The sequence below is a fragment of the Ctenopharyngodon idella genome, chromosome 15 (genome assembly GCF_019924925.1).
Source record: "Ctenopharyngodon idella isolate HZGC_01 chromosome 15, HZGC01, whole genome shotgun sequence".
NCBI lineage: Eukaryota > Metazoa > Chordata > Actinopteri > Cypriniformes > Xenocyprididae > Ctenopharyngodon > Ctenopharyngodon idella.
In genome coordinates this window covers 38,211,787-38,228,170 of record NC_067234.1, presented here as the reverse complement: position 1 = coordinate 38,228,170, position 16,384 = coordinate 38,211,787, and the positions used below count along the sequence as shown (strand labels likewise).

The following is a 16,384-nucleotide window of genomic DNA, read 5'->3' as shown; positions in this document are numbered from 1 at the left end:
CTCCGTGGCAGTAACGTGGACAGGGTTATTTTAGCTTCTGGGAAGCGTTCTGAGGCTCTGATGGCTACCTCTCTGAGCATAGGAGCCACGTTGCCCTTCGCTGCTCGTAAGTCGTTTGTCCCTGTGTGGACTACGTTGTGCTTGTAAGTTTCTTTCAGATTTTTATCAGATAAGATCTGAAGAGCCCTGCTTGTATTTGGGCACTACATTTTCTGTGCTTTCATTTTTGGAAACAAGAGTTTCTCATTTATGTATTTTCCATTGGAGTCAATGAGAATAAGAGCTTCTGTTTCAGTGGGGTTATCTGGATCAGTGCTGTGGATGTTGGTCTGTGGATCTGATGAAGAATGAGGATCGTCCACTGCGGGTGATTGGTGATTGTCAGTGGGGAGACAGGTCAAGTGTTTACTGTGAGATCCTTTGGACGTTGAAACATGAAGAAATTGTTATTTATAAGTTCATCTTTCTTTCGAAGTTCTGATTTCAACACGGACAGTTCTTGCATTTATGTTTTAATTTCAGTTACTTGTCTTCTGAAAGTTGATTTTAATTCCTTCAGCTCTTCTCTGGCTTGGTTAAGTTCCTTTGACATCTGTTCTTTGTTTCTCAGCAGGTATTCAGTCTCTTGTTTTAAATTCATTATGTCCTTTGTAAGCTGCTCCAAGTCGCTGTTGTCTTTTAGCTGGGACATTATTAATTCTTTTAGTTCCACAACATCCACATTTCCAGGAGTGAAAATTTCTCTTTCATTTTTGACATGGGAAATTGAATTAAGGCTGTTGCAGTTGTTTTCTTCTTGTGGATGTCTTTTACAGGAGAAGGGGTTGTATTTATATCTGTATGATCTTGTATGAGACTTGTATTAAGATGTGCCTGCTGTTTAATTTGCATAAAGTCAGCTGTAAATGCTTGGAGGGCAGGCTCTGGGCCTTGGATCATGACAGTGTTGTTGTGGTATAAGTTCAGAGATAAAATTCTTGATTCCTCATTTCCTTCAGCATCTTCAAAACCAGGATCTGTCTGCCTTTGCAGATGCCTCTTTTTTTGTGGTGAAGGTAAAGTGTTGGCAGAAAGCAGTATGCCATAAGGAGCTGTTTTCAGTGTAGAAGAGCAGGTTGGTCATTGAACTGTAGTAGTAGTCAGCAAACAGTGTTTCAGGATGGTCCTTTATCTGTTTATGCCTGTGGAGCTGTTTAGAATGTTCAGAGCTCCTCTGAGGGTACACAAAGGGCTTGCATGCTGCAGTGGCCATTGCTGGTTTTAGACTGTAAACAAATAACTGAAAAAACAGTCTCTTTGTTTGTTTTTGAGAGTTCCTCTGTGAACTATATACAAATATTGATCAAAATGTCCACAATATTAAAATATTGATCAAAATATGTGCATAGACAGTAAAACAAGAGTATATATATATATATATATATATATATACTCCTCCTGAAGTAGCTTAAATATTGTTTCAAAAGTTCCTTCCTTACTTTCTGGGGCTGTTCCTTATTAATTGCAGTTTGATGTTTGATATCCTCCTTTGTTTCTCTGAGGTTTTTGTCTGTGGATAACTTTATACAGACCTTGATCTGGAAGGGTCTCAGTTTGAGAGGTCTTCTCTCTGTGGCAGTTGTGTGGCCCTTTGGGTTGCTCTCAGTGAGTTGTCTTCTGCTGTTTTTCTTGGTTGATTTAAACTCCTCTTGTGGGTAATATAAGTTGTAGGAAGTCTTTTTGTTTTAAAATTTGTCTTATTTTAAAACAACATTAAAAGTAAAATAATCAGGAGCTCAATTTGTTGCTGCTGCTGCTCAACGGAACTCTCTCTCTCATTCACTCACTGTGTGCTCTTGTCTCGTGTGCTTTCGTCGAGCGCCTGGTCTGTGTTCACTGGCCAGGCGTTCTTGTGTTGTGTTCTGTGTCTCGAGGGGAGAGAGAACCTCATGTCTGGTAAAGTCTCACAGAATCAACATTTATCAAAAAGTCAGTCAGTGATATCAGCTAATGTCATGGAGATTGATGGTAATGGAGATTTTTGTCCACCTTTATGTAATGGAGTAAGACAGAAGTTTGCAGTATAACTGCACAACATACTGTAGCTATATAAGTGTATAGGTCTGTATGCTTTTTTATATTAATTTGTTTTAAAACTAAAATGAACATGTATTAACATATTAAGACTCTTGGGTGGAGTTTACACTGTCTCTGATCATATTGGATAAGGATTAAACTGTATCTGTTCTCTGTTACAGTTCAGTCCAGCAGAAGAGCTCAAACCCAGAGTCCAGCTGTGTGTCTGTGAAGAGTGACGGGTCTATGAAGAAGCCACCAGAGTTTAAGAGTGGAGACAAACGGCCTAATCTCAGGTATATTATTTCTATAAATCTTATGCTTATAGTATGACACTTTTGAATTAGAAGCAAAATTGATCAAACAGTCAGTCAGTCTAATGCTAGCATTAGCAATGACATCAAGTAAATGTAAGCTTATATATTTTTTTCACCTTTATATAATATAGATGGTGTAAAATTGAGCAGATTTTTCTAACTGATGGTTCAGATTTGTTGAAAGTGTCTGGTCACAACAGTGATGTTTCACATCAAGAGTACCATTACGAGTCGGCACCGATAACCTAGTAGTTAATGCGCCGACATATGGCAAAATGCGTTTACAGCAACCCGAGTTCGATTCCTGTCTCGAGGTCCTTTGCCGATCCTGCCCCCCTCTCTCTGCCCAATGTTTTCCTGTCTGCTCTCTACTGTCCTCTCCAAATAAAGGCACAAAAAGCCCATAAATATTACAAATTACAACTCTACTTATGTACATCTCATGGATGCACAAAGATTTAAAAACAATATCCATTAAATAAAAAAGTGCAATTCTTTATTCACCAGAGAGAACGAATTAAATACATAAAATTATGTAAAATTAAACAAATACTACTTTTCTACTTTTGTGGCAACAAACAGTCCAGAACACCTGCAAGCACTCATTGACAACAAGCCCCTCGCTCTAGCTTTTATAGCTACAACTTGTCGAGAAGGAGAACATTTGATTTGCGATCAAGTGATTGCATGTTAAATGAAAGACCTGGTATCACCTGAATCAGCATGTTATCTTGTTTGATTCAATATATAGCATCTGCATTTTTATAAACATACAATTTCTCAAGAGCAATTTTTGAAGGGGACACAAATAATACATCCAAAATAATACTTATAAGGATATGTGTACACAGAGGAAAGCTGTTTAGTTAAGTTTAGTTTAGTTTAGTTCCTTTATTGTCCACAAGTGGAAATTTGTCTTTGGCTTTACTATATACCACGAACAAGGACACTAACACAGCATAACAATATACATAAATTATATAAAACAATTTAAACACTGACATTCCTATGTGTACATATACAATGTACGCATATTCACCCCTATATCTTTATATCTTCTCAACATTTAAAATTCTAATGGCAGTTGGCACAAATGAATTTTTGATACACATTTTTACTTGCCTGAGGTTTGTCTAAAACATCTCCTTGATGGAAACAACTGAAATTTAGAATGTAAGGGACGAGAAGAATCCTCTTTAATAACCAATGCTTTTTGTTTAACTTTGATAAATATATCTCATTCAGTTGTCTTTGTGTCTTACCTCCAATTGCGCTTGCTACATTAACCACCCTAGACCATTTCTGCTTTGCTTTAACAGTGAGAACTCCGTTCCACATAGTCATATTAAAAGACATAATATTCTCCACAAGATTCTTGCTAGACCATCTCTATAATATTCTTACTCACTAAGTGTTTTAGCCTCAGAATAAGATGCAATCTCTGCATTGCCTTTTTTAAAAAAAAAAAAAAAATCCACAAAACTCATTTTAACAAAACTCAAATTACATTCTATAAATGTTCCTAAGGATTTAAAACTACTAGCTATTTATACTTGGTATCCATCGAGTATCAAGGATTGCAATTTTTCAGAGAATTCACATTTGTCTCTACTAATCACAAATTCCTTAGTTTTATTCAGATTTATCTCAAGCACACCTATTTCTACAGGGAATTTATATAATTATGATATTTATTTATTTATTTATTTATTTCAGTTCCACATTTTTTAAGATTTTTTACAAAAGGCAGACAAGTGCCAAGTCGTCAGTGTGTTTAAGTAGACTAAAATATGTATCATGAATTTTAAATTCATTTATGTACAATGAGAATAATAAAGGAGATAAAATTGTTCCATTTGGTACTCATGTGTTTAAAACAATTGTCTTTGATACTTTACCATTTACAAGACAGTGTTTCCCATTCATAGCTGTACCTGGGCGGCCCAGCCAGGTAAATTGCGAGCCGCCCAGGAAGCTAAAATTCGAATTCCACTTTACTAATTTCTGTATTTTCTGACCTTGGTTGGATTTTTTTCATGTGCTTGGCTCCGTAATAAAGCAATATCTCATAAAGGGTTTTTCTTAGTTTTTTTATATAATGACCACTAGGAGGTGCTGTAGGCACATGTTTTCCCTGAAGAGAAATATGTTCATTTAAAAACGAAAGCAAAAGAGTGACGCACATTTGAATGAATGAATGAATGAATGAGGCATTTATATAGCGCTTTCTTATGTACTACTGTACACCCAAAGCGCTTTACAATCATATCAGGGGTCTCTCCTCATCCACCACCAGTGTGTAGCATCCACTTGGGTGATGCGACGGCAGCCACAGTACAACGGTGCCAGTGCGCTTACCACACACCAGCTGTAGGTGGAGATGAGAGAATTTGTTTCGTCAGAGATTTATTGCATCTTACCGTGAAATGAGAGTTCCATGTATTTATTAAAGTCAACACATTAATAATTATCTCTCATCCACCCACAATTACTTTTAATTTTATTTTTTATTACTTGACCCCCCGATTATCGCATGTACCTGCGGATATAACCACAATCTGTGTGCATCATAATGGAACAGTTTTGACAATGGGCAGGGAACCCGCAACAGAACAGTGTTGGTGGAAAAGGAGTATCTGAGCATGTGACTGCCTGAGATGCCTGAGACAGCTGGAGGCGGCACGAAATTTGATTGAGGCAGCCACCTCACAATTTTCTATGCAGGAAAAACCCTGATAACATAAAGCTCTTTAATTTCATGTTTTGTGCCATTGCTGTCAAACAAACTAAAATAGAAAGTGCAAAAAAAGCTTTCTGTTTGTGCTGCACAGCTCTGTGTCTCAGTTCACAGTGAATGAATAATCTGTACATGTGCTGAGTTTAGCGTGCATTTTGGAATGCAGTTATGCATTATTTTCACATTTGCGTAGTTGATTACTAATTAATTTCACTAGATTTGTAATGAGATGCGTTTGTAAACTTGTTTTCCACCAAAATAAAAGCTCGACTGCAGTTACCGTCAAAAATAAAATCTCATGTATAAACATTAGGACAAAACAAACTATGAAAGTTTAATTTATTTTTCAGTGCATTTGTTTTGCAATATGTGTCTATTACTGTCATATGAAAATATTATAATATTAGTTTTTTTTTTTCTTTTTTTCTTACCATCACTAAGAACCATTTCTCAATACTTAGATCATTTTTCACACATTTTCACACTCTTCATACAGTTCTCCTAACCAACTTTCATCTTGGCACAGCAATTAATTTCACATTCAAAATGCACTAAATCTACTAAAACACTTCATTCATGTCTCAAATCAAGTCATTCTTCCAGAACACTAGCAAAGGTTTTCACCCAGCAAACACACGTTGTCAGTCATAAAACACAAACCTAAAAAAAACACAAACATCTGGCAGCATTATACAGTACGTTTTCTTATCTAAAATTTCTTAACAAAACATGAATTACACTCTATATTGTTTATTATTCACTGCAGTTTGTTACATGAACGTCTAAAAACTGATCTAACTGGGAGCCTTCAACCACTGAGCAGACTTAGGAAGCTGAGTACTCAAGCCCACTGTCAGAGTGAAGAGAGTATCAGCTCGACCTATCAGGTTGACCAGGCTAAAAACTAAAACAAGAGTGAGAATGGTTAGCCAAGCCAGCAACACGCAGAAGCGTGTGGTCTCAGGGAGGCCGGAAGGCCAATCACCTGATAACAAGACCCTGCTGATTGATACCCAGCTGCTGGGAACTCGCATCAGGAAGGCCTACCACGGCCAACTACCTGGTATTGAGTCTAGACTGGCAGAAGTAACCATACTGTGGGAAATTCACATTAAAAAGGGGCCTGCTTATAGGCACGCATCTCAAAGGCAAACATTCACTGGCTGACTGTGGCCATCGCTAGCTGCCATACACCTACTCATAGTGGCTGGCTCTCAGCGAGGCCTGTCAAGGCCTGCTGCTCGAAAACTAGCTGCTGAAGGCCAGCATTCTGATAGCAAACAAGCTAACTAGCTGTCCAAAGCCTACCACCTTGGGCTCGCCCACAGGGAGGCCTGCTGTCTTCCAGAGCGGCCTGCTAAGGCCAACAAACTAAAAACAAGCGACAGCCGAATGCCAGACACCCACACTGCTGGGGACTCAACCTCAGAGAGGCCTGGTAAGGCCTACAATCTGAAGCAAGTCCATTACTGCCGGGGACTAGCCTCCAGGGCGGCCATTAAGGCCGACTGCCTGGTAGCCAGTTTTAAGTGGCTAAACCTTTCTAAGAATACCCGCACAAAGGGAGCTCACTCACAGAGAGGCCTCTTAAAGCCTACTCATTCAAAAGCAAAGCATTGCTAGCTAAGCTTTCACATACCAAAATGCTGGTGACTCGCTCACAGGGAGGCCTATTAAGGCCTATCCCGTCACTTCCAGTGTGAGAACGCTGGCGCGCTTGTGCTGCCGCTTCATGCTGGTTACCTGTCTATTTGTTTGTTTATCGGCTGATACGTTTTTGGATATGTTTCTGCTGGGATTCGACAGATTTGGATTACATTCTGGACTACTTTCACTCAATAAAATTTGGATGACTGATCTGCCATTTTTCGAGATCCTGTCACTGATCGGCAGCGAGCCCCCTCCATTCCTTTTCATATCCTTCGTGACATCCGATACAGTGAGTCTCCACTCTCTTTAACATTTTGTGGTGTCAATCCTCGGTATGGTCAGGTAGCCTTCCCTTCCGTGGATTGTGGATTCGATACGGTTCTGGCTAACGTAGTTAAACCGATAAGTTGTTGTGAGGGTCCCGTTGGATTTTAGTCATGTCGACGCGTAATCATTTGCAGGTTTTGTTCTTTGGTCTTTTTGTGCTGTTTTTGGCTGACGTTAATAAAGTGACTTCTCCCGAGATGGCTCTGCAATTTTCTCCTGCTCAACTTAGAACTTTAAAAGGATCTCCACGCTTGGCTCCAGACACTTATAAATGGTGTGAACAACTTGGAATTTTATGCCGACCCTGCTACATACACCGTTCACAGAAGAAACTTCGGACTTATCACTGCTCGTCTTCAAATAGTATTCTGGTTATCTGTACCAACACCCGTGCTTCTAGTAAAATACAACAGGAAAATTGTGTAATCATCTTTGGAAATCTGAGACAATTACGCTTCGATCCCGTCCTTGGACACTGCAATATTGCATCTTCAGATATTTGATGTATGCTACTGTACACTCGCTCTTTAACTGATAAAACATTAGTGCTAAATGACATCATTGACACAAATCTGGACATGCTACTTTTGACGGAAACCTGGCAGGTGCCCAATGACTTTTTTAACTTAAACCTCCACCTGGGTACATCTATTTCTCTCAACCTCGTCTCTATCGTAGAGGTGGAGGGTTGGCTGTAGTTTGTCGTGAGAGTATCAAAATATCTAAGATTGAGTTCCATGACGTTGTATCTTTTGAATATCTTGCAATGAAAATGACTGGCATAACATCTAGGGCTGTAATCTTAATCTATCGCCCTCCAAAATTTCATTCAGACTTTTTCTCTGAGATTAGTGAGTTACTTACTTTTGTCTGTGCTAGTTATTCATCTGTAATTTTTCTTGGTGACTTTAATATACATGAACACACTGTACAATGCAACGGATTGATGTCTGTTCTGGATTGTTTTAGTCTAACTCAACATGTAACTTTTGCTACTCACTCCAGGGGTCATATATTGGATCTTATATGTACATCTGGCTTATATAATATTCTTGTTAGTGGAACCGATTTTGCTTTTTCAGATCACAAACTCCTAAACTTCAGTTTTATTTTTCCTACATCTATATCGCCTTTGAATAAAATGCTCACTTATCGTAAAATCTGTTCTGTGGATCCATCTGCTTTCTCTGATTCAACAAGGTCTTCTACCTTGTCAGATTGTTTACTATCCAACTGTCCATCAGAAATATTCAGCATCTATAATAATTCCATTTCCCAAATACTTGAGAAACATGCTCCTGTTAGACTGGTTCCATCTGCACATGTTTCACCCTGGTTCACTCCGGAACTTCGAACAATGAAAGCTATGGGACGTCGCTTGGAAAGACTTTATTAGACTCATTGTCTTCTCGAACTAAGCTCTGCATTTGACACAGTCTGCCATGAAATACTCATCTCTCGCCTGTCTGATATCGGTATCACTGGTTCAGCTCTTTTCTGGCTCATTTCCTACATCAGCGACAGAAAATATTATATCACCATACAAGGGTATAAATCTGCCACTGCTCCAGTCTCACATGGTGTTCCTCAAGGTTCAGTTCTGGGTCCATTTCTGTTTATCATTTATATTTCTCCACTTGGTGACATCATACGCATGCATGGACTTCAATTTCATTGCTATGCTGATGACATTCAAATCTACCTTACCACCAGCTCTGATAGGCCATCCTTGCCTGACTCACTTACTGCATGCATCAGGGATATCAAGCATTGGATGTCTTTGAATTTCCTTAAACTAAATAATAACAAAACTGAAATATTGATGATTGGCTCTGCTACCTCAGTCAAAAGGATGGACCTGTCCTTTGAAATTGATGGGGTTCATGTTAAGCCTTCTTCATCTCTCCGTAATCTTGGTGTCTTATTTGACTCATCTCTATCTTTTGCCTCCCATATTTCTTCTGTCGTTAAAAACTCTTTTTTCCAACTTCGTAATATTGCACGTCTTCGATCTTCTCTCACTCTAGCTGATGCTGAAATCTTAATTCATGCATTAATCACATCACATTTGGATTATTGCAATGCTCTATTTCTTGGTCTGCCTTAAAAAAAACTCATAGCAAGGTTACAGTATGTTCAAAACTCAGCAGCAAGAGTTCTCACCTCTACCAGGCGTTCTGCTCACATTACTCCTCTACTGCATGATCTTCACTGGCTACCTGTGGCATCATGTATTCACTTTAAGATATTACTTCTAACATTTAAGGCATTAAATGGTCTTGCGCCTCCATATCTGTCTGACCTACTCTACTCCTACTCTCCTGCCCGGTCCCTCAGATCATCTGAGCTTGGTCTTTTGTCCATTCCTCGTTTTCGACTGTCCACTGTAGGTGGTAGGACATTTAGTGTTAATGCTCCTAAATTATGGAATTCGCTACCCCTAACACTTCGTCATATATCATCTTTGCCTACCTTCAAGACTCAGCTAAAAACATATCTTTTCAATATGTATTTTGGATAATGTGGCTAAATCTGGCCTTATGTGTTTGTATTGTGTATGTGGATGTGCAAATATATTGTATAGCACTATGTGAAGCGACCTTGAGCTATGGAAAGGTGCTATATAAATAAAACTACTTCTTCTTCTTCTTCTTCTTCTTAAGGCCGGCTACCCCGAGTGTGCCTTTTTGCTACAATATCCACACTAATGGGGCTGACCACAGAAAAGCCTGCTAAGGCTTACTGTCTGACGACATAAGAAATAGCTACCAGAAAACACATTTACTGGGGCTGCTAACAGGGAGGCCTGTTAAGGCCAGCTACCTGACAGCGCAAGTGCTGGCTGCTAGGGGCCCAACATGGTGGGAACTCACCGTGAGAGGAGGCCTGTTAGGGCCTACTACCCTATAGCGAGTCTAGTGCAGAGATAGTTTACTATTCAAACAACGCCTGGGACCTACCACATCGCCAACGAGCATTGTACTCAGTAAAAGCACTTTTTACCCTTAAAGCAAGGGGAGTACAAACATACGCCAACATGCCCTGGAGGAGGCCCACCTGGGCCTACTACTCCAGATGAACACACGCGTCATCTCGTGACAATGCTGAGCCACAAGGGAGCATGTTAAATGACCAGCCCACAGTGAAGGTCAAATACCACTTGACCTAAACCACAATTGTGCAGGGCAGATGACAACAGAGCTATAAGCGAAGCACTCAGAAAACACCTTGTTTACAAGTGAGTACTATCCACCGAACCACCGAACCCACATAGATCTACCTGGTGCTCCTCAGAGCAGTGGCCTCTATAGAGCAACTCTCAGCTGAGAGGAGGCAAAATTACTCAAAAAGACACCGCTAAGGTGGCTAAGGAATACCATAAAGCCTTAGCTCTCCTAAATTAATCTTAGGATGAGTGACGTTAACCAGGTAACAATGTCAGGTGGCCCCGTGGGCCAACCCTAGACACTTAATCTATCAGAAGTCAAAGTGCTCGTCTCTTTGCAAAGCAGCCCTCCAAACCTATAGGAGAGGAGACAAACTACTCTACCCTGAGGTGGCTATCAAGGCGGCCTGAAGAGGGCCAGCCTGCAACAGAGCAGTGGCCTCAAAACCACTCTCAAGTGGGAGGAGGCCAGCTTACTCGCTAATAAAGAGAAAACAAAGGAGTGTGGTGTCACCAGAGAACATACAATAAGCGAAAAACCAGCACACTCACCTAAGAAGACCCAAAAAACATACTAGCCAACCTATAGGGAACATCGGGGCCCTTATTATAATTTTACAATAGATAAAATAAAATAAAACTTCCTTCCTAATTAGGAGAATGCCCAAGCACATCCTACACAGGGAACAGTGGTCTAAAGAAATACATTAGTATTTTAAATAGATACAAGACCTTCATAATACTCATTGCCGGCCCAGCCACAGGCCTGATGAAAGAAGTGCCTGGGGTTGAAGAACAGAGACTTCTGGTCCCGTCGGGCAAGGTCCAACCTGCCTGGAAGTGCACTCGCAGCTGGACCTGAGGATGCAGAAGACAATGCATCCTCTCCCAGCAGCTCATTCTCGCGAGCCGCCGAACAGCGTGAGTGCTCACACCCCTCTCAAACTGACTGGTGAGCTCCATCTGCGAGCCCCGTGTTCTGAGTCTCCGCTCTGCCTCAGCACGAGTGGGACCGAACCACCAAGCCCCGATGCTGAACTCTCTCCCCTCAAGAAGAGACCCAGACAAGAATGGAGAGTTCTTTAAGGAACACGCTCACAGTTTGCATAGGCAGCTCCCTCCAGAGCGTACCATGCGTGCTCTTCCCCAGACAGTAACGCAGAGCTCGTGTGTGTGATCTAGTGTCAGATAGCGAGGACACGGATCCACACACTTAACAATCCTCTCTGTGCATTTCATTTTGCCAGATAGTGCTTCACACATGACAGTCCCTGCAGATGATTAGAGGATGACATGTTGTTTGGGCACCCCTTTTATATATGTGGGTCACATTATGATGTCACAGGCCTGCACACACGCACCAAGTGCTATTTAGAGGACATGTTTTGGTTTTTTTTGTTGTTTTTTTGCCATATTGGTACTGTTTGGTGCCAGTCTTAATTCTTTTGCTACTGTGGTTTGAGCTGAGTTGAGTTTTAAATAAACTCAGTTTGTACTGCAAATGTGCACAAGTCTAAATTGAGCATACCCATGCAAACACAGGTGCGAACACATACATACACATACCGATGAACATATACACACACTCTCAACACCTTATTTTGTTATTATGTGGATCATATGTTTTTTGTTTGTTCGTTTTTGTTGCCAAATTGTTTTGGAACAGCCGTTTAATAAACAATTGAACTGAACAATAATGCCTATCTGTTTGACTGACAGTTTTATTGATCACTGAGATCGCATTGACTTGGAAGGAAGTTGGTTCAATATAAAAATTACTGTTCCTAGAAACCCAAAACCCCCAGCCCCCTAGAGGGACCAATGGCCACCTACCACAGATAACACGATATCCTGTGAGAAACACTGCAAGAACTCTTTGTTGACGAGAAACTCTCTAATCCACCAGATTAGGCCCACATTCACCCCTAAGTCAAGTAGTCTCTGTAAAAGAACATCTATCTATGTTAGATATGTTCAGACACTGAATTACATAGGGTTAAAGTGGCATCATTTGTGCCCCTAGCTCTCTTCTAAGCAAACTGCAGGGGGTCTAAATCTTTAATAACATCAGCCCTAATATGCCGAGCTAGCACTCTTTTCATACATTTACATAAAATAAATGTAAGAGCTATTGGTCTAAAATCCTTTAACTGAGTAGTATTAGAATTTTTTTTAGCACCGGAATAATATGTGATCATTTCCATGAAGTAGGAACCAACTTATTATTTAACAGGAGCTACAGCAGTTGGGTAAAAACACCAGTCAATTGGAATGCACAGTCCTTTAGCACTCGACCCTTTAATCCATCTGGACCAGGTGCTTGATTTGTCTTAATACAAGGGAGACTAGCCGTAATTTCATACTCTTTAAAAATATTAGGCACATATGTAGGAATGTTATGTAATGTTATGTGCATTTTCTATCACAATCAATATTACGCGATCCACCATCAAACCTACTAAAAAAGACAATTGGAATTTCTGCAAAAGATACACCCTGTAAAGAATACATTGGTTTCCTCATTTCTCTACCCTTATTAGCATTTAGACCCTCCCATGCCTGTTTTGCACCCATTTATAACCTACTTTCAACCTGATTCTTATAATCTAATTTAGCTTTCTTAAATTGACTTCTAAGTTACTTTATTTTTTTCTAACCAGTTTATCACCTTTTAAAAAAGCAGCTTTTTTTTCTCATCAAGGCACGTTTTAAAATTTTTAGTGAGCCACAACTTATTTGGATATGTTTGAATTGTTTTCATAATTATTTTCACAAAAACATATATAAGTGATAGTGTCAGTGATTTCATGTACATTATCACATGCATCAAAGAACAGTTGCCACTCTGTTTCCTCAAAACAGGCTATAAGCTCCTCTTTACACTGATCCGTCCACAGTTGTACCTCTTTGGTCATTGGTTTCTCTTGTTTTAACTTGGCTCAATTTTTGGGTAGCACATGTATGATATTATGATCGGACTTCCCCAATAGGGGGCGGCACACAGCCTTATAGCCATCTGCTATATTGCCAAAGCATTTCTCCAAGGTGCGCGTGGATCGAGTGGGGCAGTTCAAATACTGATGAAGTGTAGGCAAAAATCTTGATAAATCACAGGAGTTCATTTCTCCAAGAATCAAAATCTGTTGGTCAGAAGAGTGTGCCAAAGCGTCATTATAACTGTCTGATATTTTATTTGCGGCTTCCGCATAGTCCAGTCCCGTAACGTATATTAAAATGATAGTAATCTGTCCAAATTCCTGCGGTAAATAAAAGAGTCTAAAATACACTGATAAGACCTCATAATCTGTATTACACACTTCCACCATCCACTTCATGGATCCGAAAGTGTGTTGCCCATCTATTATCCACAAAAATACAAAGTTCTCCAGACTTGCAAGACTTAACTTCATCTGTCGGCTCTAATCATTGTATAGCCATTTAATGAAATATCCTGAAAGTCTTCCTTTAACCAAGTCTCTGTGAAACATAACAAGTGACTTTGCCTAAAGTCACTGTCATACTTAACTTTCACTGCCAATTCATCCATTTTAGTTTTCAAGGAGCGTCCATTAGACAAGGTGATTGCCAGTAAGGGAGGTTTAATGCCTTTGGCATACCCCACCTCTCGATCCTCGTTTCTTCGTAGATGGGCTCTTGCATTATTTTCCCCTGGGATTCCTAATCAATCCATTAGGCAAGGCAAGGCAATTTTATTTGTACAGCACATTTCATACACAATGGTATTTCAAAGTGCTTTACATAAAGAAGAACCAAATACATAATAATAAAAATGGTAAATTCACCTGTAGATGACCAGGGTCGAAACTGGGATGAAAGTAGTAAGAGTTCCTCCCTGGTGTAGACTAGAACACCATTCATATTATCCGCTCCTGAGCCGGCCGTGATTAGGAATGTTGTCAGATATACTGGTAACCAAACCATAAAACAGCGAAGCTTCATGTTGAGTTAAAAATAAATAACTATATATAAAAACTGTGCATAAAAACCTAAAAACAAACAAGCAACTAACATGTGAAGCACTGGGGTAGCAGCTGAGCTGGCCCCTGGAAGTATTAGTGTAGCATGAAGACCATGCCATTATCCTTCAAAAACACAAAGCGATAGTTGCTTAAATATGAGTTAGGTTCATAGGTTCACCACGCAATCATATTATAATTATTAAATTATCTTGTGTCCTCCAAGGTGTCATCTGGGACAGAGGATGTCTGTTACTTAGTTATTCAACTGTGACAAGCCCTCTGATCTGCCACTTAACATCATATTGAGCTAAAGCCAACACAACGGTAGATCTACAATATTAGCCTAATATCAGTTCACACAGAGGCTTATCGCCATGTTAGTTATTGTGGGTGACTTACTATCCAACAAGCTATGGTATGACGGCGATGATCTCTGTGAACCAATGAATCAGATTCACTGATATCGCCCCCAGCAATGAACCATACAAGGTTTTTACCTGATCTCTCATCAGTTTTATACATTTCTAGACCTTTTAATGAGACATTAGAATAATTAAAAGGAATAATAGTAGTTAATAGTCTCTTGTTGGCCTCTTTAGCTGAGCAATCCATGGAATAAACAAAACATACCCTGAAAATTGATTAAAAAAATATTATACAGGCACTTGGGGCCAGATTTACTAAATGGTAGGGATGGGCATTTTTCCAAAATATTGTATTCGAATATTTGGGCTCGTAAAAAATGAATATTCAAATATTCGTTTATTTAAATGATGTTAAATGAGAATTAACAAATTAAATTATTTTTAGAATAAATTATTATTTTTGTTCATCAAGATTTTGTAACCATTTCTAAACAAGCTAACGATTAGGCAATATACACAACAAGCTTACGTTATATCTTAAGGTTTTCATTCAGTTCAAAGCATTATACAATATGTGCAAACAAAAAATATAAAGAACAAAAGCATTTAAGCTCAAGCAGCGCAAACTGAGAAAACGCTCAGGGGCGCCGTTAGGGGGAGTGCAGAGTATGCCAGGCATATGGGCCCAGGACGCTAGGGGGCCCCAAATCACGACTTTGGATTTTTTGGATTACATACACGATAAATGTTAACTAATAATATTGTAGTAAAATACAATTTAAATCTGTGAATTATAGAAAGTAAGAAGTGAACGTGAGCACGCTCTCTCGTCACTTTAAAATACAGCGCATGACATATTAATTGCATAAAAAAGAATAGGATAGATGGAAAGAAGCGCCTGTTAGGAACACAAAAGTAAAAATGTAAAAAAGTTGGGATGAAGATATTAAAAGGAAGTTTCCCTTACGAAATGGGCCCTTATACAAATAAGAATAAACAAAATATTGGAGATGATTGTTGGTCGTGGATATGTTTTGAAAGACCTAATTCAAGCAAGCGGTCTTCTGTGTGGATGCAAAACCGCAATTGAAAAACGTAACTTTATTCTTCAGAGAAACCTTGAATCACTATTCCTGAATTTGGTTGTGTTGGCTGGGGATATCTCTGTATTCTATGGGCTCTATATATTAGCCACCAGGGTGAGTTTTTTGAGAAAACCGTTATTTATTTAGAATATTATTAGAATGTATTTAATTCCTTGGGGACGCGTCATGCAGCCACGCAGACAGATATGTATCACGTTTATTTCGTTTTTTCTTTTTATTCAACATATTGAATATATAACTTAACTATATAATGAATTGTATGATATATTCCGATTGTCAAATATGTGGACGTGAATGTGTTGTGTGACAAATGTTTGTTGATAGCTGTGTGCCATGAGTTTGCACCGCGATTCAGATGATCTGTCGGATTTACATCACGTAAATTTCCACCATTTTCCCCAAAATACATGAAATTAAGCTAAGTGGCTGGCGAACTGGGAGAAGAATAGAGTAAACATTATTGTTTTATACACATCTGTATCTGATATGAATAAAACACTTTTTTAATGTGTTTAAAAAAGTGTCAAATTTTAATCAAAAGGATACCTATGCAGCTTCCAAAGGCATCAGTGAATGGAGTTGGAATTTAATCTATAAACTATAAAAACGTCTCGGTTAGTATGTAACCCTCATTCCCTGAAGGAGGGAACGGAGACGTACGTCAGTAATGACGACGAATTG

The 16,384-nt window shown here is 39.3% G+C and overlaps 1 protein-coding gene across 1 annotated transcript in view; it reads left to right on the top strand.

The window, feature by feature from the left end:
• Nucleotides 1–16,384, top strand: part of LOC127495152 (NACHT, LRR and PYD domains-containing protein 12-like) — a 101,266-nt gene that overhangs the window by 27,713 nt on the left and 57,169 nt on the right. Inside the window, exon 5 of the mRNA XM_051861757.1 lies at nucleotides 2,238–2,351. Within this exon, the coding sequence (XP_051717717.1) occupies nucleotides 2,238–2,351 (114 nt within the window). The remainder of the gene's footprint in view (nucleotides 1–2,237; nucleotides 2,352–16,384) is intronic.